Genomic DNA, 24,171 nt, shown 5'->3' with positions numbered 1-24,171 from the left:
AGATACACAGACATAACTGTAACTGTTATTGGGGAGTCTATTTTTATTCACTGCAGACAGAGAATAATGACAGGCCAAAGACATGATTCTGCCCATGTCTGTCTTAGTAAACCAATGAGTTTAAATGGAGTTATTTAAAGGTGCAGGTAGGAGAAATTAGTTACATCAGCACAGGCAACTAAAGTAACAGCTATACTGCCCAGCAATTGTTAACCACCTAGATTCTTAGGGAGGAAAGGGCCTCATGTGCCTTGAGTGTCTGTTTGTGTAAGATTCTCCCCCTTTCCCATTCCATGCAGAAATATTAGTGATCCCAATCATGTGAGGACTGTATACAAATAATTGCAGCTTCTGTTTTTAAGATGGTAATGGCCATGCCATGTCCAAAGGACAGAATTCCACAGCATTCCTACCCTCCCTCCATCCCTCACATCCTTTCTTCTGCCTTTTGACAACTTTCTCTGACCCTTACTTAGGTGGAGTGTTACAGATGCACTTTCTTCCATTTATGGATGGTTTCTGGGCTTCCATACCACAGCAATAGTCACTTATTTTCAGCATTGTAACCAGTTATGTGTCACTACAGAAACTACCCCCCCCACACACACCACAAAGAAGCTTTCCTGAGCAAGGCTGATAGTAGTAATCATTTATGGATATAAGTATAAATATTTAGAAGGCATTTTAATGGGCACATCAAAGGCATTAGACAAGCAACAGGCTCACCAGAGACACTAACCTCTCTAGTCACGGATGGTTTTTGTTTTATTGTTTTATTGTTTTTTGTTGTTGTTGCTTAAGTACTGGCCTATACTCCCAAATGTAAGTTCCTTCCTGTGTATTGGGTCTTAAGTACAATTGGAAGATAATAGTAATTATGATACTATTACCCCAGTGGATGCCTTTCATGTTGATAACATTAATATGGCATGTCCACAGCTTAGTAGAACTACTGGCAACAATTCTCCCTCAGCAACCTTCATCACACCTCCGGCACCGCAGAATGTAACCAGCAGTGATGGTGTATGCAACTCAGTGCCAAAGTGATGGCTGCAACATCAATCTCCTTCCAAGCAGTGGAAATAGTCTGTACCAAGGTGGGAACTTCCCTATCCAGCATCAGCCTCCATGCCAGGCAGCATCACAGTCTCCTGTAACTGCGGTTCCAGTGATTTTCACATCCTCCTTTGGCCTCAAAGGGCACTCCCTCACACATGGCATAGATACACTCACACAAACACACACAAAACAAAATAAAATCTTAAAAAAAAATGACAGGTGAGTTCAAGGCCAGCCTGGTCTTCAGAGTGAGTTCCAGGACAGCCAGGGCTACACAGAAAAACCCTGTCTCAAAACCAAAAACAAACAAACAAAGGAGATGGCAATTCTCACCCCAGGAGAGCTCTCTCCTCCAGAGCTGTGGACACAGTGGGAATCAACTGTACTTAACAATCCCTTTGGTGAATCATGTCTGGGAATTATCTTTCAAGCATTCTTGGGCCTGAGCTATAAAGCACTGTGGAAGCACATTTGGTTTCATGGTCTCTTTTCCTCTGGGAACTCCAACTCCACACAACTCTTACTGTTGAGTGACGTGGACAGGCTCCTTTACCTTTTTCCTTTTCTCCTTCCCCTCCCAATCGCATTAGCACCTTATAAACATTATAATATATATATGGTTGGTGTTACTCAATCAGATCTGTCAAAGCCTCCCTACCTCATAAAGACTACGACTTACCAATCCTGAGGCCCCTGATGAATTAACTTTCTTCTTCACTCCCAGGTGAACACAGTATGATCCAATCCAATGTACTGAACATTCAACATCTCAGGCTCTCTCTTATTCTCATTCTCCCTTATTTTCTCTCCTCGTTATTTAATTCTTTGAAGAGGTTCTGCATTTTGTTTGTTTGTTTTGTTTTGATCATAGGAGGGCTATTTAATGGAGCTCTAATTTGTACTCTCTGATTTACACACCTCCAGCTGTAAGAAGGGACATGGGAGAGTGCATCCTCCTTTGCCCCTACTTTTCCTGCCAGTTTGGAGACTAGTGCAGAAGATATCATCCATATTCTTTGTCTGGTTATAATTCCCTGCCTATACAGGAAATCTCTCTCTGGGAAGATAGCTCAGCCTCAGTTGCATGTCTCATCACCCTTAGAAGTGTCAATGGTTCTGTTTCACATTCCTTACAGGGCTCCTCCATGTATGTCACTTTTGGAGAGTGGAATATAGTGTCTAGTCCATCAGCCATTTGAAAGGAATCTGTGTACTAACATGGTGGCCCCCATTCATCAGCAAGTGTGCCATTCTTCAGAGTAGAAAGCCATACTAGAGAGTCCTCCATGGATGTTTCACTTTGAGGTAGAGAAGAATCAATGGGATACCCCATCACCTATAACAGGAGCAATGCCTCTGTTTCTACAGTATACTATTCCATACAAAAAGAGAAGAACTCTGGATTAGCCAGGGCTCTCTAAAACAGAACTGATATATGGATTTACTAGAGTGGCTAACAGGCTATGGGCTAACAGTCCAACAGAAAGGCCATGAATTTGGTATTTGTTCAAGCCACGAGATTGGATATCTCAGCAGTCCCAATATGCTACTGGAATCCCATGGGAGTCCTAGAGAGCTGCTGACCTTCAGTCTACATTGGATCCTGAAGAAGTAGGTTCCAACATTAGTGAAGAGAAGCCTTAGGAACAGGATGGTCAACTTACCAGTGAGAGTGAGGACAAACAGGCTAAAAACAAAAGCGTGTTTCTTCAATGCTCTTGCATGTGTGCTGCCACCAGAAGATGTGGCGCAGATTTAGGGTGAGCCTTCCCACTTCAAATGATTCAATGAAGAAAAAATCCTTTGGAGGTGTGCACAGCCACCTGGGTTTTAGTTGATTCCAGATGTAGACAAGCTGGCAACCATCGCAGACCCTAGACCACATTGATATGGTTCCACAGATGCTCCATCCACAAGTGACATAACTTCAATTACGTATCTTATCACGCCCCACAGCAGGAGTAATGCAATTTGCTTTCCCAAACTCATCTTTGGATCTGTCATATCCCATTTGAGTGAAACATTTCCTCAAGTGTTTATTTCTATTTATTGTCAGAGATGGCCATGACAGAATGAACAAAATTATTTTCCCTGTTTGCCTTGGCAAACCAGTGAGTTTAACTGGAATTACCTGCAGAACCAAAGGCATTCTACAAAACCAGTATTTTCTGGATACCAGAGCCAGATCAAGATACAAGAGAAAGTGAAACAACCCAGATGCCCCTCAGTTGAGGAATGGATACAGAAATTGTGGTATTTTTATACAATGGAATACTACTCAGCAATTAAAAACGAGGAAATCATGAAATTTGCAGGCAAATGGTAGGACCTAGAAACGATCATCCTCAGTGAGGTATCCCAAAAGCAGAAAGACACACATGATATATACTCACTTATATAGACCTATAAGATAGGATAAATACACTGAAATCTATACACCTAAAGAAGATAAACAAGAAAGAGGACTTGGGTTAAGATGACCAATCCTCACTTAGAAAGACAAATGGGATGGACATTGGATGTAGGAGAAAACAAATAACAGGACAGGAGCCTACAACAGATGGCCTCTGAAAGACTCTACCTAGCAGCGTATCAAAGCAGATATTAAGACTCATAACCAAACCTTGGGCAGAGTGCAGGGAATCATATGAAAGAAGGGGGTGTTAGTAAGACCTGGAGAGTACAGGAGCGCCACAAGGACCAGATATATCAGGGCACAGGGGTCTTTCATGAGACTGTTTCTCCAACCAAGGACCATGTATGGATATAACCTAGAACCCCCTGCTCACATATAGCCCATGGTAGCTCAGTGTCCAAATGGGTTCTCTAATAAGGGGAACAGGGACTCAACGGTGAGCTCTTCTACTCCCCTCCCACAAGGGAGGAGCAGCCTTGCTAGGCCACAGAAGAGGACATTGCAGTCAGTCCTGAAGAGACTTGATAAGCTAGGGTCAGATGGAGGGGGAGGAGGTCCTCCCTTGTTAGTGGACTTGGAAAGGGGCAGGGAGAAGATGAGGGAGGGAGGGTAGGAGTGGGAGGGAATGAAGGAGGGAGCTACATCTGGGATACAAAGTAAATAACCTGTGATTAATATAAAAATTAATTAATTAATTAAAAAAGAGAAAGTGAAGGACCAATTTCCCTAATGAACATTGACACAAATTTCTAAGTACTTGCCCACCAAATTCACCAATGTGCTGATAAATCATATACTACAATCAAGTGGCTTTCTTTCCAGGTATGCAAGAATGGTTCAATATATGCAAATTAATAAATGACTCAAGGACAGAAATCACATGGCCATTTTAATGAGTATTAAAAAGATCTTTGACAAAATTCAGCATCTCATTTATAATGATAAAGGCCCTAAAGAAACTAAGAATAGAAAGAAAATACCCCAACAGAAGGTGTTATGCAACAGATTTTTCTCTAGCCATCATAATATTAAATGGAAAAGGACTGAGAAGGCATTTCCTCAAAAATTATTAGCAGGACAGTTATATCCCTTCTCTCCAGTTACTTAATATAGTACTTGAAGAGCAATTAGTTAAAAGAAAAAAATAAAAGGAGCACAGATAGGAAATAAAAAAGTCAGATTTAACCTTATTTGATGATGATATCCTGTACTATGCTGGTTAATTTTAACTGTAACCTTCACACAATCTAGCAACACTTGGCTAAGAGTGCATCTTCCCCAGGGAAGGGTACACTATTGTATATCCAATACCAAATGGTCAGCTCTGAAAACATGCATAAAAGTAACAGTAGACAGACTGAGCAGGTTGTGTTTATATATTTAGCAACATATATACAACAAGAACTAAATAAAAGGGGGCCATGAATCTGAAATAGATCAAGGGGCAGTATATGGAAAAATTTGGAAAGAGACAAAGGAATGGCGAAATCATATGATTAAATTATAATATTTTTAAAACCTTAAAAATAGAGTCTGAATGAGGAACTGTCTCTATCAGGTGGCCCATGGGCATGTCTGTGAGGAGGTGTCTTGATTGTTAACTGATGTACGAAGATTCAGCCCACCATGGATAGTGCTATGCCCCGCCCTTAATAAGATAGTTGCCTATCAAGTTGCATTTGATAGTTGCTCAGGAAGAGGGTTTTTTTGGTTGCTGTTGTTGAGAATACTCCCACTAGCTGTTGCCCATGCTTCAGGAGATGGCCCCACCCTCATGCACATACAGGCAACTCTGCTGAGCTTACAGGACTAACAAGAATAGAAGGGAGAGGGAGACATGAAGTTGGGAAGGAAATGTGTTAAGGGGCCTGGCTGGAATTGGAGATAAACTGGGGAGGGGGAAGCATAGTCACATTTCACTGTATGTATAATTAGCCTAGCAGATGAAGATATTCTAAAGAGAATCTAAAGAGATATGTGTCTCTCATTCTGACTATTAGACTATTAAAACAATAAATGGACCCCCAAACAAATGGCAAATTCCCAGGAATCTCATGATGGCAGAAAGAGAGGCACCAGCTAGAGGTGAACTTGTCTCCTGGAAAGGGGTTTCTAGTTCTCACAACTTGTCAGACATCCTTACAGGATGAGGCTGAAGGCCAGATGAGGTTCGATCAGTGGTGGGCAGGACCGCTCAGGTGTGCAAAGTGTTGGCCCTCTCCTTAAACTCTGACCTCACTTGAGGACCAGAAAGACAGACAAAGGGGTTTGTTGAATCTTTTCCCAGTTTCCAAATGTGTCCACATTGAATGGCTCTTCCTTTTTTGCCTTTCCACTAATAATTTGGTCCTTCTATTGGCTTATGGAGGACAGGTGGCTGGATCTGACATGGGGCACAGATTGTAACCCAAAGTTTCATAAAATATGGTTATATAAAATTCCCAAGAATAACAAAAAAAAATGTTGTTTCTTAAAAAAGACTCTAGCTAGGGAGGGAGGGTAGGATTGGGAGGGGAAGAGGGAGGAGGCTACAGCTGGGATACAAACTGAATAAACTGTAATTAATAAAAAAATAAAATTTTTTAAATAAAAAGAAAAAAAAGACTCTAGCTATCCCCAAAGATATAAATCCTAAACAATATATATAAAACAATAACAATGCCCTTTATAGTTAGATACACCCAAGGGTCCAATAGTGGCACTTACAGTTTGAGGGTGACCAACAGCCATCTAATTGGATCTATGGCCTGCTCAATAGGAGATAATGCTTGCCAGGTATTGGAAACTTAGTCTATTACCTGTGGCTGCTGAGGCCATGGACCTTAGATGAGAACCTACTACTGCCACTTCCCTGAGCCAGTGTAATATCTAACTGTAATATAAATATGGCTCCTAATATGTACAGCCTATTCCTTATCCAAGAAATTTCTTTTTCAGCAGACAGAGACCATTACATAAAACTTGAAGTACAGAGAGCAACTGACTGTGGGCTGCACTGCCCCAGCTGATACAACACCTCTACACCTAAGGCTCAGGGAACATCTAGGAAGAGGAAGCAGAAAGATCACAAGAGCCAGGGGGCCAGGATATCTGCTAAGAGATGTCTTCTATATATGACAGGGAAGCAGAGCCCAGGAAATCTCAGTAACACGGTTATCTACACAGTTCCTGAAAAACAGCAACAGTATCAACCTAGGGGAAGAGCAGCTGAGAGAGGGCTTCTTCAGGAACAAACCCCAAACAGGTTATCCAACCCCAAGAGGCCAGCCCTAACCACATGTAAGCAACACTAAGTGAAATTAATAGGTTGTATTTGTGTGTGTGTGTGTGTGTGTGTGTGTGTGTGTGTATAATAATTAAAATAAGAGGTCATGAATTTTAAAAGAAATAGGGAACACAGGAGGAGTTGGATTTGAAAATTAAAATAATAATAAATAAGGTTCTAAGGCTGTTTATCAGTTATCTTTGGGGTATTAGAGTGCCCTCTGTTGGCAGCACAGGGAGTAGATATTATGAATGCAAAGCCATAAGGAAATGTTACAGATTCCTGGGACACTGGCAACTGTGTCCTTGCTAAAAGTGGCGAAAGGACAGGAGAGAAATGAAGAGCCCTGGGAGTCTTCATGGTGAGCAAGAGTGAGGCTCCTGAGGGATCAGAGAGCATGAGTGCCTGGTGAGCTGGGGAAATGCTCTAGGGCAGCTCCTCTACCCCACTAGTCAGACTCTGATGTTCTCACCCAGCAGGAGCAGAGCTGGATGCCAAGCTTCCATCCTGCTAGTTCTCTCCATGCTGGGGAGCTTTGCGTATCATACCACCAACAAGGCAGGTGTTCATCTCCGAGCTGCCTTCCTAGCTGGAAAGGCCTCATAACAAAGGCTAGATAAGGTCCAAGTCCTTAAAGCATTTTTTTCTGGGCAACATGGCCACTGTTTTGGACCCAGATTGCAGTCAGGTTGGTCTGACAACTGCCAAGCTCGGTCCTGACAAAGAAGATTCCAGAGGCCACTGATGTCTGGCCTCACTATTCCACTCCTGTGAAAATAAAAAGCCATACCCTCTCAAGGGCATAACTTGAACTTGGTACCAGCTAGTGTCCTGAACAGAGGAGCCACATCCAGCACAGCAATAAATTTCCAGTATAGTTTTTGGTAGCTATAGGACATTCATCTGACGCCTGGCCTGGCCATGGAGGGGTGGCTCTACAATTCCTTACCTGCCTCACCTCAGTGGCAATCATTTTAGTGGCAAATTCTTTCCTTGGACCTGGCCTGTGACTGACATTCTTTCCTCCTTCAGCTGATGTAGTCACAAGGTCCCAGATCTTACTCACTGTTCTTCCCTGTGTAGGGCTTCAGCATTCTTACATTGAGCTGCTCTTAGACCCTCTCCCTGAAGCCAAGAGGTAGCTTTCTAGCAGCTGGCTGAGCCATTCCACCAGCCCCAGGCTCCTCAGTTACTGGCCTTATTCCTGTTCCTCAGAGGCTAGCCCCAGTGCCCAGGCCAAATCCAGAGCTGCCTTTGTCCTCTTCCCCAAGCTCTGCTTTATCTCCCACTCTCTCCACCTCCACACTAGACACTAGGGAGAATCTTGCCTCGTTGACTCAGGGACCCCTATGAAACTGACTCACAGCAGAATCTGGGAGATGAGGAGTGGGAGCGTGGCAGGCAGGCTCTTGCTCTAGGAGAAGCATAGCTTAAAAGTGTCTCTACCTCCTCACAAGACCTAGTTCCTTCCCCCACATGCTCCTAAGCCATCAAGATAACTTTTGGCTTCCCCACCTTGCATCCTTCAGGTCTACTTTGACATAAAGGATTTACCAATGGTACATTGTAGCACAGGTACATCTCCAGGTGCCTAATCACTGCAAGGAGAGAAGTCTGCAGCAGTCCACAATCACAGGGCACTTTCACTTGTGCAATACTATAAGCACACTGCTCACTCTTCCCTACAAGTTATAGGGCATCCTTGCAAAATTGTGTTACCTTTCTTCCTTAGACCACTTCCTGGCCATTTACTCCCAGTCCCTGGAGGTGTATTAAGAAAAAAAAAAGCCCCTGCATAACAGACAAAAGTCAGTATCTAGGCTGCAATTATTGCTGATTCATTATACTGAGCATGGAAAATAGTCACATCCTACTGTGGCACACACAAAGTGCAGGTCACAAACACATATCCTACCTGCAACACACAGCACACATATGCTTGTACATATGCACATTTACATACACATTCTTCTCCCTCCATGTACTCAAATACTACAACATTTCTTTCCAGTAACACTCGTCTGTGTTTTGCAATATGGTTTTCGCAGTCCAAAATAGAGAATACATCATGGGAGAAAAAAAAAAAAAGGCAGGGGGAGGTCTCCTGAAAGCTACAGTATGTGGCTCTCTACTCCATGGAAAGCCTGGGGCAACAAATGATATGGCCAACTGCAGAAGAATTGGTGTCACTAGCAGACCAAGCACTCGCCACACCCACATACTGGGGTTTCCTCCCTATCATTAAGACCTCAGTGGCCAACACAGTGAACTGAGGTCCCCCAAGCAGTATGGCAGCCTTGAGGTTTAGGGGTGGGGTTAGGATGCATTGGTGCTTGCCAACAGGCAATCCTGGAACAGCCAGAGGCTTGTCTGGAGGTAACAGCTTTGCAGGCCTATAGGTTTCCTATCTTCAGCAAGCCTTCAACCTTGCATCAGAGTTCTCTTTTACCTGGAGGTCGGGGTAGAGAATCTTACACTGAACATGATCTCAAGTCCCTTTGCAAGGCAACAAGCCTAACTTCTGTCTCCTCCAGTGTTCTCACAGATCTGAGATTTTTCTTTTAAAAACAAAGAAAAATCAAAAGATAAGATAAACAGACAGATCTGATCTGATCTTATATAACGCTTCAGGAATTCCTAAGAGGTGGGGTATTCCTATGATGTTATTATGTTTATGTCTCCAAACTGTTTTAAGTATGGAGTTACTGCTTTGGATTCAGAAAACCACACTACAAAACACAGAGTAGGGCTATGGGAAGATATTTCGGGTACGTGAGTGCCAACTGCTGCTGCCCTTCTGGCCCCTTGGGAAAAGCCTGTCCTCAGAAGACAAGGGAAACCTGACTGGCATTTGCATCAGAATATCTAACAAAAACCCCAGTGGCAGGCATAAGAAACCTCCCTTCAGGTTGCTGATCAGGGGCATCCAAGAAAATACAATACTGCCCTTGTCACAGTTCATTGTCACTTCCCTTGCTCCCTTCACTGAGGTTGAAATAAGTCCCTGCTCAGCTTGTTGCTGAACACAAGCTCAAGCACAGGACTCTGAGAATTTGAGCTGGGTCTGATATGAAATCCTCCTCCGAGGTTATCCTTCACATTATCAGAAGTTGCTTCCACAGCTGCCAAGGGAGGAAAGCAATCATTTGCCATCCCCTTGGCTTTCTCTGTATCTTGTAACCAGGTGTATGGTGCTCCTTGCTATAGGATTTTTATCACCTACTTCTGGTGAGCAAGCACAATGTCAGTAGCCTGTATTTTCCTGGGCCTCTCTGACTTGTTCTTACAAGTTGTTATTCCTAAGCAAGAACCCCATACCCAGGACTGGGAATTTTGCTTGCTCAGCAGTAGGTTCTGGAAACAGCATTATTCAGCCACACAGGATATCTCCCTTCTATTTTTTTAACTGATATTTTTAGTTGCTTTATAAAGGAGTAGATTTTCTTTTCTTTTTTTAAATTATTATTTTTATTAATTACAGTTTATTCACTTTGTATTCCCCCTGTACCTCCCTCCCTCCTCCCCTCCCAATCCCACCCTTCCTCTTCCACACCGATGTCCCTCTCCCAGTCCACTGAAAAGGGAGGTCCTCCTCCCCTTCCCTCTGATCCCAGTCTATTAGGTCTCATCAGGAGTGGCTGCATTGTCTTCTTCTCTGGCCTGGTAAGGTTGCTCCCCTCTCAGGGGGAGGTGATCAAAGAACAGGCCAATCAGTTCATGTCAGAGACAGTCCCTGTCCCCATTACTATGGAGGCCACTTGGATACTGAACTGCCATAGGCTATCTCTGAGCAGGGGTTCCAGGCCATCTCTATGAGTGGTCCTTGGCTGGAGTATCAATTTCAGAAAAGACCCCTGTGCCCAGACTTTTAGGATCTGTCACTGTCCTTTTCCAGCTCCTGTCCTCTCCAGCTCTTACTATCTCCACTTCTTTAATAAGACTCCTTGTACTCTGCCCAAAGTTTGGCTATGAATCTCAGCATCTGCCTCAATACCCTGCAGGGTAGAGCCTTTCAGAGGCTCTCTGTGGTAGGCTCCTGTCCTGTTCCGTTTTCTCCCTCCTCCGACGTCCATCCACTTTGCCTTTCTGAATGGAGATTGAGGATCTTAGCCAGAGTCCTCCTTCCTGATTAGCTTCCTTAGGTGTACAGATTTTGGTATGTTTATCCTATATTGTATGTCTAGTATCCACTTATGAGTATATACTCTGTGTGTTTTTCTGCTTCTGGAATACCTCACTCAGAGTGACCTTTTCCAGTTGCCACCATTTACCTACAAATTTCATGATTTCCTTGTTTTTTATTGCTGAATAATATTCCATTCTGTAGATGTAACACAATTTCTGTATCCATTCCTCAACTGAGGTGCATCTGGGCTGTTTCCAGCTTCTGGCTATTACAAATAAAGGTGCTACAAACATGATTGAGCAAATGTCCTTATTGTATACTTGAGCGTCTTTTGGATATATGCCTAGGAGTGGTATAGCTGGGTCTTGAGGTAGCACTATTCCTAATTGTCTGAGAAAGTGCCAGATTGATTTCCAAAAAGGTTGTATAAGTTTACATTCCCACCAGCAGTGGAGGAGGGTTCCCCTTTGTCCACATCCTCTCCAGCATGTGTTGTCACTTGAGTTATTCATCTTAGCCATTCTGATGGGTGTAAGGTGAAATCTCAGGGTCGTTTTGATTTGCAACCTCCCTAAGGAGGTTGAACATTTCTTTAAGTGTTTCTCTGCCATTCGATATTCCTCTACAGAGAATTCTCTGTTTAGTTCTGTGCCCCATTTTTTAATTGGATTACGTGATTTGTTGCTGTTTAACTTGAGTTCTTTATATAATCTGGATATTAGCCCTCTGTCAGATATAGGGTTGGTGAAGATTCTTTCCCCATCTGTAGGCAGTCATTTTGTTTTGATGACAGTGTCCTTTGCTTTAAAGAAGCTTTTCAGTTTCATGAGGTCCCATTTATTGATTGTTGTTCTTAGAGCCTGTGCTGTTGGAGTTCTGTTCAGGAAGTTGTCTCCTGTGCCAACGAGGTCAAGGCTCTTCCAGACTTTTTCTTCTAAACAATTTAATGTGTCTGGTTTTATGTTGAGATCTTTGATCCACTTGGACTTTAATTTTGTGCAGGGTGATAAGTATGGATCTATTTGCATTTTTCTACATGTAGACATCCAGATAGACCATCACCGTTTGTTGAAGATGCTGTGTTTTTTTCCATTGCATGGTTTTGGCCTCTTTGTCAAAAATCAGGTGTCCATAAGTGTGTGGGTTTATTTCAGGGTCTTCTATTCGGTTCCATTGATCCACCATTCCATTTCTATGCCAGTACCATGCAGTTTTTATTACTGTTGCTCTATAGTACAGCTTGAGATCAGGGATGGAGATATCTCAGAAGATCTTTTATTGCACAGGATTGTTTTAGCAATTCTGGGTTTCTTGTTATTCCATATGAAGTTGAGAATTTTTCTTTCAAGATCTGTAGAGAATTGTGTTGGTAATTTGATGAGAACTGATTTAATCTGTAGATTGCTTTTGGTAAGATGTCCATTTTACTATGTTAATCCTCCCATGAGCATGGGAGATCTTTCCATCTTCTTATATCTTCTTCTAATTCTTTTTTTCATACAAGTCTTTAACTTGCTTGGTTAGGATCACACCAAGGTACTTTATGTCTTTTGTGGCTATTGTGAAGGGTGTTCTTTCCCTAATTTCTTTCTCAGCCCTTTTGTCTTTTGTATACAGGAGGGCTACTATTTTTTTTTTTTTTTAGTTACTTTTGTATCCAGCCTCTTTGCTGAAGGTGTTTACCACCTAAAGGAGTTCTCTGGTAGAATTTTTGGGGTCACTCAAGCATACTATCATATCATCTGCAAATAGTGATACTTTGACTTCTTCCTTTCTGATTTATATTTCCTTGATCTCCTTCAATTGTCTTATTGCTCTAGCCAGGACTTGCAGAACTATGTTGAAGAGATATGGAGAGAGTAGGCAGCCTTGCCTTGTCCTTGATTTCAGTGGGATTGCTTTAAGTTTCTCTCCATTTAGTTTGATGTTGGCTATAGGCTTGCTATATATTGCCTTTACTATGTTTAGATATGTGCCTTGTTTCCCTGATCTCTCCAATACTTTAAACATGAATGGATGTTGGATTTTGTCAAATGCTTTTTCAGCATCTAAGGAGATTATCATGTGTGGGTTTTTTTTTTCTTTCAGTTTCTTAATACGGTGGATCACATTGATGGATTTCCATATATTGAACCACCCCTGCATACCTGGGATGAAGCTTACTTGGTCATAGTGGATGATATCTTTGATGTGTTCTTGTATTCGGTTTGTGAGTATTTTGTTGAGTATTTTTGCATCAATGTTCATAAGGGAGATTAGTCTGAAATTCTCTTTCTTTGTTGGGTCTTTGTGAGGTTTAGGTACCAAGGTGACTGTGGCTTCAAAGAATGAGTTTGGTAATGTTCCTTCTGCATCTATTTTGTAGAATAGTTTGAAGAGAATTGCAGTTAGCTCTTCTTTGAAGGTCTGGGTAGAATTCTGCGCTGAAGCCATCTGGTCCTGGGCTCTTTTTGGATGGGAGATTTTTGATGACTGCTTCTATATCCTTGGGGAATATAGGGTCTTGATTCAGCTTTGGTAAGTGGAATCGATCAAGAAAATTGTCCATTTCATTTAGATTTTCAAATTTTATGGCATATTGACTTTTGAAGTAAGTCCTAATGATTGTTTGGATTTCCCCAGAGTCTGTTGTTATGTCCCCCTTTTCATTTCTGATTTTGTTAATTTGCATAGTGTCTCTCTGCCTTTTAGTTAGTTTGGCTAAGGGTTTGTCTATCTTGTTGATTTTCTCAAAGAACCAACTCTTGGTTTCATTGATTCTTTGAATTGTTTTGTTTCTAATTTATTGATTTCAGCTCTCAGTTTGATTATCTCCAGCCATCTACTCCTTTTTGTTGTGTCTGCTTCTTTTTTTTTCTAGGGCTTTTAGGTGAGCCATTAAGTTGCTTGAATGAGATGTCTCAAATTTCTTCTTGAAGGTACTTAGTGCTATTAACTTTCTTCTTAGCACTACTTTTATTATGGATTTTCATGAGTGTTTCTTTTAAATAAATGATTTTGGTTAAACTTCCCTCCCTGCCCTGTCATCTCTCCTATGCCTTACTCCCATCCTTGATTGGACCTTTCCACCCACACTGCTCCCTTTCTGTACTTTTGTATCTCTTATGTACTACTGGTTCCCTTTTCTTAACACATTCTCCCCAATGGCCCCTTTCCAGTTTCTTATACAACTAAAGAATCAAAGCTAAGAAAATCAAATAAGAAAATCATGAGGCATTTATCTCTTTAGATCTTGGTGGCCTCAGTCACTAGCTTGTTTGGTTTTTTTGTTTTTGATTTTGTTTTTCTTTTTTCAGTTTTATCCATGTACCTACTGTGGTAATTTCAATGAGAATAGTCCCCATAGAATCATATATTTGAATGACTGGTCACCAGGGAATGGAATTATTTGAAAGGATTAGAAAAAAAATAGGAGGTGTGACCTTGTTGGAGAAAGTATGTCTCTGGAGGTAGGCTTTGAGGTTTCAAACACCCATGCTAAGCCTAGTCTGTCTGTCTTTTTCTGTCTCTCCTCTTCTGCTCATAGCTCTCAGCTCTAGCACCTGCCTGCTGCCATGCTTCATCCAATAATAATAGACTAAAACTCTGAAACCCTAAACAAACGCCCAATTAAATACTTTATAAGAGTTGCTTTGGTCATGGTGTCTCTTCACAGAAATAGAACAGTGGCCAAGACACCTGAAAACTTCATCATTCTTTACATCTTCACATTATCTGTTAATGGCTATCTAGGCTAATTTTATTTCCTAACTATTGTAAGTAGAGGAGCAATGAATATCTATGATCAAGTATCTCACTTAGAAGATACAGTCTTTTTGATATATGCCAGGGAATAATATATCTGGGGCATATGATAGTTCTATTTCCAGCTTTCATACTGAATGACATAATGGATCCTGCAATATGGCCAGATCTGTTATCATTACTATTTGAGGGGGAGGAGGGGATGAGACAAGGCCATTATAGTCCTGGCTGTTCTGGAACTTGCTCTGTAGAGCAGACTGGCAAGGATCTTCCTGCCTCTGCATCATAAGTGTCCACCAGGCCTGGCCTGTACTTACATTTTTTTATAATAGCCATTCTGAATTGGATGAGATAGAATAGCAAAGTAGTTTGAATTTGCATTTACCCAGTGGCTAAGGATGCTGAATTTAAGGTTGTTATTAGCAGTAATAGTTCTCTGTGAACTCTATTCAGCTCCAGAGAACATTTCTGATTGGGTTGTTTTAAAGGTTGACGTTCAGTTTCTTAACTTCTTTCTATTGTAAAGATATTAATCTTCTGTCAGATGAACAGGCTCACCTACAGGTTGCCTCTTCATTAGATAGTTTCCTTTGCTGCACAGCATCTTCTTAACTTCATGAAGTACTATCTGTCATTTGTTGGCTATATTTAAAAAGATCTTACCTATGTATCTCGTATCAAACTCCTTTTCCTTCAAGCAGTTTCAGAGTTTCAGGTTTTATGTTGTGGCTTTAATCAATTTGGAGTTGATGTTTGTGCAGCTAGAGACAAGGATCAAATTTCATTCTTCTTTCTACACATGGCTATCTACTGTGGATCCAGCACCATTTGCTGAGCAGGCTGCCTCTTATCCAGTGTACACTTTTGGCAACCTTCAAAGAGCAGGTAGTTGTAATTACATAGATTAATATCTATGTGTCTGTTTTTCTGATGGTATTGTACTGTTTTTCTTTACTATGGTTATGTAGTAAAATTAAAGTCAGGTATGCTAATACCTCCAGAAATATTCTTACTGCTCAAAATTCTATTGGCTATCTATGATTTTGTTTCCATATAGATATTTGGGCTGCGTTTTCTATGCCTGTGAAAATGGAGTTGCAATGCTGACTGGGACTGCAATGAAATCTAAGTTGCTTTAGGAAGTATGACCATTGGGCAACCTTAATTTTGTCCAACTGCAAATTCAGGTCTTTCCATCCTCTAGTGTTTCACTCTCCTTCTTTGGTGTTTTAAAGTTATCATTGTACAAACATTTCACTTCCTGCTAAGTTTATTCCAGGGCATTCTTTATATTTTAAGCCTATTGTGAACAGGACTGTCTTCCTGGTTTCTTTCATAGTGTATTTGTCATGTACATTGATAGGCCAGAGTTTTGTGTGTTAATTTTGTACTCTTGCATATTGTTGAAAATGTTTATCAGCTGTGGGCATTTTCTGGTGGAACGTTTAAGACCTTTTATGTTTAGAATCAAATCACCAGCAAATAAGGATACTTTGACTTCTTCCTTTCCCATTTGTATTCTTTTATCTTCTTCTTTTGTCTGATTGCTCTAGCTAAGACTTCAGGCGTTGAACAGTAGTGGGGGAAAAAAAAGGTCTTGTCCTATGTAGTGGAAACATGCTCCAGGAATCTTTCTGGAGTAAGTACTCCCATATCAATGAGAGAGGAAGAAAGGAAATGTCACTGCTAGACCACAGCCAAGATGCTCCTGAAAGGGCTCTAATGCTGTGTCTAGTTTATAGTCCCATTTTAAATTCTAAAACCAAAAGATAGGGCAGGCAAACAAGCAGATTTTACAGAAGCATATATGACAGTCAGGAGGTTGTCAGGCCAATGGCAATTTTTCAGGTCATTCTGTCCCAGGCAGAAAGTGAAGTCATGCTTGGCAAACAGGCAGTACATAAAGTGCTTTAAGTAAATCACTGAATAAACCAATCTCTAATAATTGGCTTCTTTTACCTTATTAAAACTTAAATGTTTCAAGTTTTTCTGTTTACCGTGTTGGTGGTTGTGGAGTTTTTATGTGTAGCCTTTATAACATAGAAAATATGTCTTTTGCATCCTAGAGTCTCCAGTACTTGTATCATGAGTGAATGCCAAAGGCCTTTTGTACATCACATGGTATAAACATGCTGTATGTATCTGAGTTTATGTATGTGGCAGATTACACTTACTGATTTATATACATTGAACCATCTCCACATCTCTGGAATAAAACCTACTTTGATTGTTCATGAACTTTTTTATATTTCTTTTTTTTAAAGTTCTTGTTTATGAAAAATTCACATATGAATACTGTTTTAACATCATTTCCTCCCCTTATCCCTCCCCTCCAAACTCCTTGTATGCACCATCAGAAACCCAATCCACAGCAAGCTCTGGAGATATTATCATACCTGAAGTGCAAGAAAACGATTTTAAATCTGAGGTTTTGAAAATGACAGACTTTAAAGAAGGAAACTAATCCCTCAAAGAAATACAAGAAAATACAATCAAACGGGTGAAGGAATTTAATAAATCCCTTAAAGAAACGTAGAAAAATACATATCAAATAAGAAAATGAATAAAACTGTTCAAGGCCTGAAAGTAGAAACAATAAAGAAAACACAATCTGAGGCAATCCTGGAGATAGAAAACCTAGGGAAGCGAACATAAACTACAGACACAAGCATCACCAACAGAATACAAGAGATGGAAGAGAGAATCTCAGATATAGAAAATACAATTGAAGAAATTGATACATCAAAGAAAATGTTAAATCTAAAAAGTTCCTGACACAAAACATCCAAGAAATCTGGTACACTATGAGAAGATCAAAACTATGAATAATAGGTATAGAAAAAGACTTCCAGCTACAACACTCAAAAAATATTTTCAACAAAAGCATAGAAGAAAACTTCCCCAACCTAAAGAAAGAGATGCCTATAAACATACAAGAAGCTTACAGATCACCAAATATACTGGATCAGAAAAGAAAATCCTCCCACCACATTATAATCAAAATACTAAATATACAGAACTAAGAAAGAATATTAAAAGCTAGACGGGAAAAAGGCCAAGTCACATATAGACAAACCTATCAGAATTAAACCTGACTTCTCACCAGAAACTCTAAAAGCCAGAAGGGTCTGAGCATATATCTTACAGACACTAAAAGACCATAGATGTCAGCCCTGACTACTGTACCCAGCAAAACTTTTAGTCACCATAAAGGGAGAAAAACAAGATATTCCACAACAAAAACAAATTTAAACAGTACCTACACAAATCCAGCCCTACAGAAGATACTAGAAGAAAATTACTCCAACCCACGGAGGCTAATTATACCTGGGAAAACACAGGAAATAAACAGCCCCACATCAGCAAAACCAAAAGGGAAGCACGTGCATACACAAGACCATACATACACTCTACAAACAACATCATCAAAATAACAGGAAATAACAACCACTGGTCATTAGTATCTGTCAAAATCAATGGCATCAATTCCCCAATAAAAGACAAAGGTTAACAGAATCAATGAGAAAAGAGGATACAGAAATACACCTCGGCAATAAAAATAGATATTACTTCTGAGTAAAGGGCTAGAAAAAGGTTTTCCAAGCAAATAAGCCCAAGAAGCAAGCTGAAGTAGCCATTCTCATATCCAATAAAAGAGACTTTCAACCAAACTTTATCAAAAGAGATGGGGAAAGATACTTTACACCAAGGTGACATCTCAGAGATATTCTGAATATTTATGGCCTAAATACGAGGGCACCCACATTCACAAAAGAAACATTACTAAAGTATAAATCACACATCAAACTCCATACATAAATAGTCAGAGACTTCAACCACCACTCTCACCACTGGACAAATAATCGAGACAGAAACTAAAAGGAGAAATGATGAAACTAATGTATATCATGAATCAAATGGACCTAACATATCTACAGAACATTTCACCTAAACACAAAAGAATATACATTCTTCTCAGCACCTCACAGAACCTTCTCCAAAATTGACCACATACTCAGACACAAAGCAAGCCTCAACAAATACAAGAGATTGAAATACAAGAGGTTGAAATAACTCTTGATGAGACCTGATAGACTAGAAGCAGATGGAAGGGGAGGAGGTCCTCCACTATCAGTGGACTGGGGAAGGGGCATGGGAGAAAATGAGGGAGGGAGGGAAGGAGGGAGGATGGGATTGGGAGGGAATGAGGGTGGAACTACAGCTGGGATACAAAGTTAATAAATTGTAATAAGTAAAAACTTATATTAAAAAAAGAAAAGAAATAACTCCATGTATCCCATCAGACCAAATGAGTTAAAACTGGACCTCAAAAACAACAGTAACAACAGAAAGCCTACAAATCAAGGAAACTGAACAACTCTCTACTTAATGACCATTGGGTCAGGGAAGAAATAAAGAAATAAATTTAAAACTTACTAGATTTTAATGAAAATGAAGGCACAACATACCCAAACTTGTGGAACACAATAAAAGCAGTGCTAAGGGGATACTTCATAGCACTAAGTGCCTTCATAAAGAAATTACAGAGTTCTCCTACTAGCAATTTAAAAGCACACCCAAGAGGAGTAGATGACAGGAGATAAGCAAACTCAGGGCTGAAATTAATAACTTAAAAACAAAGAGAACAATACAAAGGAGCAATGATACCAAGAGCTGGTTCTTTGAAAAAAATCAACAAGATAGACAAACCCCTAGCCAAACTAACTATAAGGCAGAGAGACAGTATCCAAATTAATAAAATCATAAATGAAAGGGAGACATAACAACAGACCCTGAGGAAACCCAAAGATCATTACTTCAAAAGCCTGTATGCCACAAAACTGGAAAACCTAAAGGAAATGGATGATTTTCTTGATAGGTTTTACTTACTAAAGCTAAACCAGATTGGAGCCTAGCACAGCTGTCTTCTGAGAGGCTCCACCCAGCAAAGGATTTAAACAGATGCTGAGACTCACAGCCAAAGATTGGGTGGAGTGCAGGGAGTCCTGTGGTACAATTGGGAGAAGAATAAAAGATTTTCAAGTGGACAGTTTTATAAGAAGGCCAACTGAGCCAACGAACCTGGCCCCAGGGGGACCCACAACCAAGGACCATGGTTGGACCAGATCTAGTCCCCCTACATATATATAATTGATGGGCAACTTGGTCTTCTTGTGGGTACCCTAGTAAGGGGAGTCGGGCGTTTCTGACATGGACTCTGTTGCATGCTTTTTGATCACTTCCTTCTGGTGGGGCTGCTTTCCCAGGCCACCAAGGAAGAGAATGTGCTCAGTCTTGATGTAACTTGAAGTGCTGGGGTAGGTTAGTGGCAGGGGTGGGGTGGGGGGGTCTCTTTCCTGAGGGGTATGAGAGGAGGAGGGAGGGTGGGACTAGAAGAAGAGAAAGATGGGTACTACAACTGAGATGTAAAGTGAGCAACTAAATAAAGTTAAAAGTTAAAAAAGAAAAACAGATTATTGGGGCAGAATAAAGAAACTAAAATAATTCAGGTCATTATAGATAACTGACTTTTTTTTTTTTTTTACAACAGCAACAAGAATATCCATTGGAGAAGGGACTGCCTCTTCAAACAATGGCTCTCAGGGCAAACAGATGGCACTGGAGGGTGGGGGGAGAGGTGCTTGTCACCAAGCTTGACAGCCTGAGTTAGATCTCTGGGACAAACATAAAAGGATAGAGAACTGGCTTCCTTAAGCTGTCCTGTCATCTCTATGTTCACTATGGCATGTGCTCTCCACACCCCCACAGGTAAGTTGTTTTTTTAATAGTGCTGGGAAAAATGCACATCCAATGAAGAAAAAAAACTAGGCTCCATCACTATACATGTATGCTTGGCTCAGCTAAATTCCCCTTGTCCTTATCTTAAGAAAACACACTTACAAAGTAGCTACTTTAACTTTATCAGCTCCTCTTCCCTTAGAAATGCTACAGAGAATCCTGCCATGGCCCTCAGGCATGAGGGCAGATTCAAATGGACAATAATAACACTGTTGAGCCTAAAAACCTAAGAACTGCAGCTGCAGCCCACTACTCAGAAGGCTAGCATGCACGGGCACCATGGTGAACTCGGACTTCTCCAACTCTGTGTGGCTGCCTGTTTTTTGGCTGGTGTGCTTTCCTAACAATAAAACAACTAAAAAAATGGAAAATGACTTAACCTGAAACCATGAAACCACTTGAAGAAATTATATGGGATTCAGGGCATTAGTCTGAGCAAAGACTACTTCGATAATATGCCAAAAGCACAGGCAACAAAAGTAAAAATGAACAAATAGGATTATGCCAAGCTAAAAAGCTCCAACAGAGCATAGAAAACAGATATAAGCAAACTATAGAACAAATGACAGTATTATAAACTATTTATTCAAAAATGGACTAACCTACCAGAGGCCATAACCACTAAACACTATATATAGTATGTATGTAATATATGTAATTATGAGATGGGCAAACAAAATGAATAGACCTCAAAAGCAATATAAATGACCAGAAAGCATATAAAATTGACTCATAATTACAACAAGATCTCATTCCAGTAAGAATAGTGATCATTAAAAATAAACAAAAAATGCTAATAAGGACATAGCTAGTTTACAATCATAAGCATCAAATAAATCAATAGTAAATGTTGGTGAGACTGTAAAGAAAGAGTAACTTTCACATGCTACTGATGAAAATATAAGTGAGTTTGATCATTATGGAGACAATTTCCTAAAAACAACAGAAATAGAACTATATTATAATCTGCCAGTAGAAATGAAATCAGTATATCAAAGAGACATTTGTATTCCACGTTTAATGTAGCATTCCATGTTTAATGCAACACTCTAGGTATGGCATTAGCCTAGGAGCCTATTAATGGATGAAGAGAAAGAACAATGCAGTACAGATATACACAGTGGAAAGCTATTCAGTCGTAAGAATGAAATCTTATCACCTGCATTATTAAGGTGGGACAAAAGGGCATCCTAAGTCAAGCACAGAGACACAAACACTGCATGTCCTCTCTCAGAAGAGCAAGGGGAGAACAGTCATTAGTAGAGGCTGGGAAGGGATGGGGGATGGGGATGGAAACTATAGGTGCAGGGGTGAAGTTGGAAAAGATGAAAATTTTCTACTATTCCACCCAGTACAGTAACTATGGCTGATAAAAAATGTAGTTTTAATAGTAGAGAAGATTCTGAGTGTTCTCAATAGAAAATGGCTATTTAGTTGATGAGTATGACAATTATCCTGATTTGATCATCATACATTGTAGGAAAAGTAATGAAATATATTCTACCACATCAAAGTATAAATTATTTGTTAATTAAAAACTAAAAATTAAAGGAATTTAAACACATTTAAAAATACATAAGATTTGTCAAGAATATCAATTTTATTCAGAATACAGAATATTAAAATACAAAAGAATGAAAACACATATACCTATAAACGATATAAAAGATAAAACAGTAAAATATTCTAGGACTAAGGCACTGAATGCAAATATCTCCTGAAATATGAAATATCAAGTTTTAAATTCAGATGTTCTAATAAAATTTTCAACTTTCTTATTTTTTCAACTTTCTTAGTCCCTGAAAGACAGCATTAAAAAAAATACATGACATCTTAAGAAAAATAATATGATAATTCAGTTTCAAATGTATGTTTTAACTTCTAAACATATTTTATCACAGCAATACACAACAAGGCACATTGAAGCATAAAAGGTTACATTGTTTGACACGGAATCTCAGATTATCACAAGTTAGCTTATTGTATTAAATTTTAAAATTTTCTACTATTGATGTTAGCTTTAACTCTGTAATACATTCCAAGGTATATGCCTCCAGTGTTCTCTGTTTAGTATACAGCAAAAAAATAGGTTCATGTGTGAATAAAAATGCAATCTGATATTCATAATATGAAGGAGCTCTGTAATTTCAATGGCAATAAACCTTTGCCATTAAACACACAGTAAAGTAACATTTGGCAGCAGGAAAGTAGACCAAGATCCAACCAAAGAGCAACTTACAGATTCCTAACAACAGTAAACGTGTAAGAAATATGAACTTTAGCTGAAAGTTCAGCCTTACATGTGAAAATATTTTTCTACAAGTGTGAGTAGCTTTAGCCCTTTGCTAGATAATTGAATTAGTGATAAGGCAAAAAGAGCAAAAGCTCAAAGCATACAAATGACTTTTGACTGTGATGACCATCTGTGCTCTGGAACTCTTGTGTTAAATAAAATTGGAGCTGGAAAGAAAAAATTCTTTTGAATGGAACAATTAAAAAAAAAAGAGGAAGCAAAAATTATCAAAAGCATTAATTTCACAAAGCTTTTATAGAAAGAACAAATAGACAGCACAAACATGATACTTAGCTATGGGACTTTGAAAAAGAAAAACAAATATCAAGCTATACTGTCTTAAGGATGAGTCCTGAGCTCTTATCTGGGGAGAGGATGTAGCTCAGCTAGTAAAGCATGCATAAAGCCCTGGGTTAGAGTCTTTAGCACAATAAATGTATAAACTATATAAACTCGACCATGTGTGGGGGCATACATCTGTAACCCCAGCACTTGGATGTAGAGGACTGTGAACAAGTTGGTCTCAGCTGCTTCATAAAGAATCTGAAGCCACCCTAGAATGTAAGACTCCCTGTCTTGAAAAAGAAAATAAGCATGCACTGTAACTCAGCAGTAAGAGTGCTGCCTACCATAAGGGAAGTCGTAGACTCAACCCCAAGTGTTAGGGTACAAAGGAAGAAAGAAAAAAGAATCTAAGGGTTTGTCTGACTCTGTAGGTGATAGCATGACTCTCAAGGAGAGTGGAATGACAACTTTTATTGGGGAGATATATGGGAAAACTTGGAAATCTTATTTTGTTGCACTAGACTACAATGAAGAAAGTAAAAAGCTTTTTAATTTAAAACATGGTAAAACTAGTGATAAATTGCATTTATAATTTATATCTTGAAATCTAAAACTTCAAACAAAATACACCTATTATACATTAATTCTTTCAACAAATAATTATACAAATAAAGGCACTGAGTTCACACAAGTGGGAGTCTTGTTCTGCGAGGAACACAGTAGAGCACTGCCCTATGACAGGGGGCCTCCAAACAGAACAAGTCATGACAGATTTCCTGACAGTAAAAACAGGAAAATGGACAAAGGATATTTTAAATAGGCACAAAACAAGTGACACAAGTACTGAGTGAAATTATAAAATAATATAATAATAACCTTATTTTCAGAAACTGGTAACTTTAACACATATTCTAACTATGAGTTTGAGATTATCATCCAATTGTTACTCATGCCACCCCTTGTACTGTGGCCCTCTGCATCTGTACATCCATCACTGATTTCACCAGCCCTGACTTTAGAATCCAGCAGTTTTAACTGATAGCCTGATTACCTTATTAAAATAAAAAAATCCTCAAAAAATTCAATAATCAATTAATTTTTAAATGAGCCTAAAAATTAAGGTTTTGTTAATAAAATATTTTAATTCCGTGATTCTCCATCAAAATGCAGTTTCCAGAGATACA

At 39.6% G+C, this 24,171-nt stretch overlaps 1 protein-coding gene across 2 annotated transcripts in view; it reads right to left on the bottom strand.

Moving 5' to 3' along the window:
• Septin10 (septin 10) overlaps positions 1-24,171 on the bottom strand; it is an 87,257-nt gene that overhangs the window by 4,844 nt on the left and 58,242 nt on the right. The window contains exon 10 of one of the 2 annotated variants that reach the window (XM_021651787.2): positions 21,991-22,869. The exons of the other annotated variant lie outside the window; for it this stretch is intronic. Within the exon in view, the coding sequence (XP_021507462.1) occupies positions 22,854-22,869 (16 nt within the window). The 3' untranslated portion in view covers positions 21,991-22,853. Of the gene's footprint in view, positions 1-21,990; positions 22,870-24,171 lie in introns of those variants that run through there. 2 annotated transcript variants of the gene reach the window in all.

The sequence above is a fragment of the Meriones unguiculatus genome, chromosome 16, assembly GCF_030254825.1.
Source record: "Meriones unguiculatus strain TT.TT164.6M chromosome 16, Bangor_MerUng_6.1, whole genome shotgun sequence".
In the NCBI taxonomy this organism is placed as follows: Eukaryota; Metazoa; Chordata; class Mammalia; order Rodentia; family Muridae; genus Meriones; species Meriones unguiculatus.
Note: the sequence above shows the minus strand (reverse complement) of the source record. Positions and strands in the feature narration are given on the sequence as shown.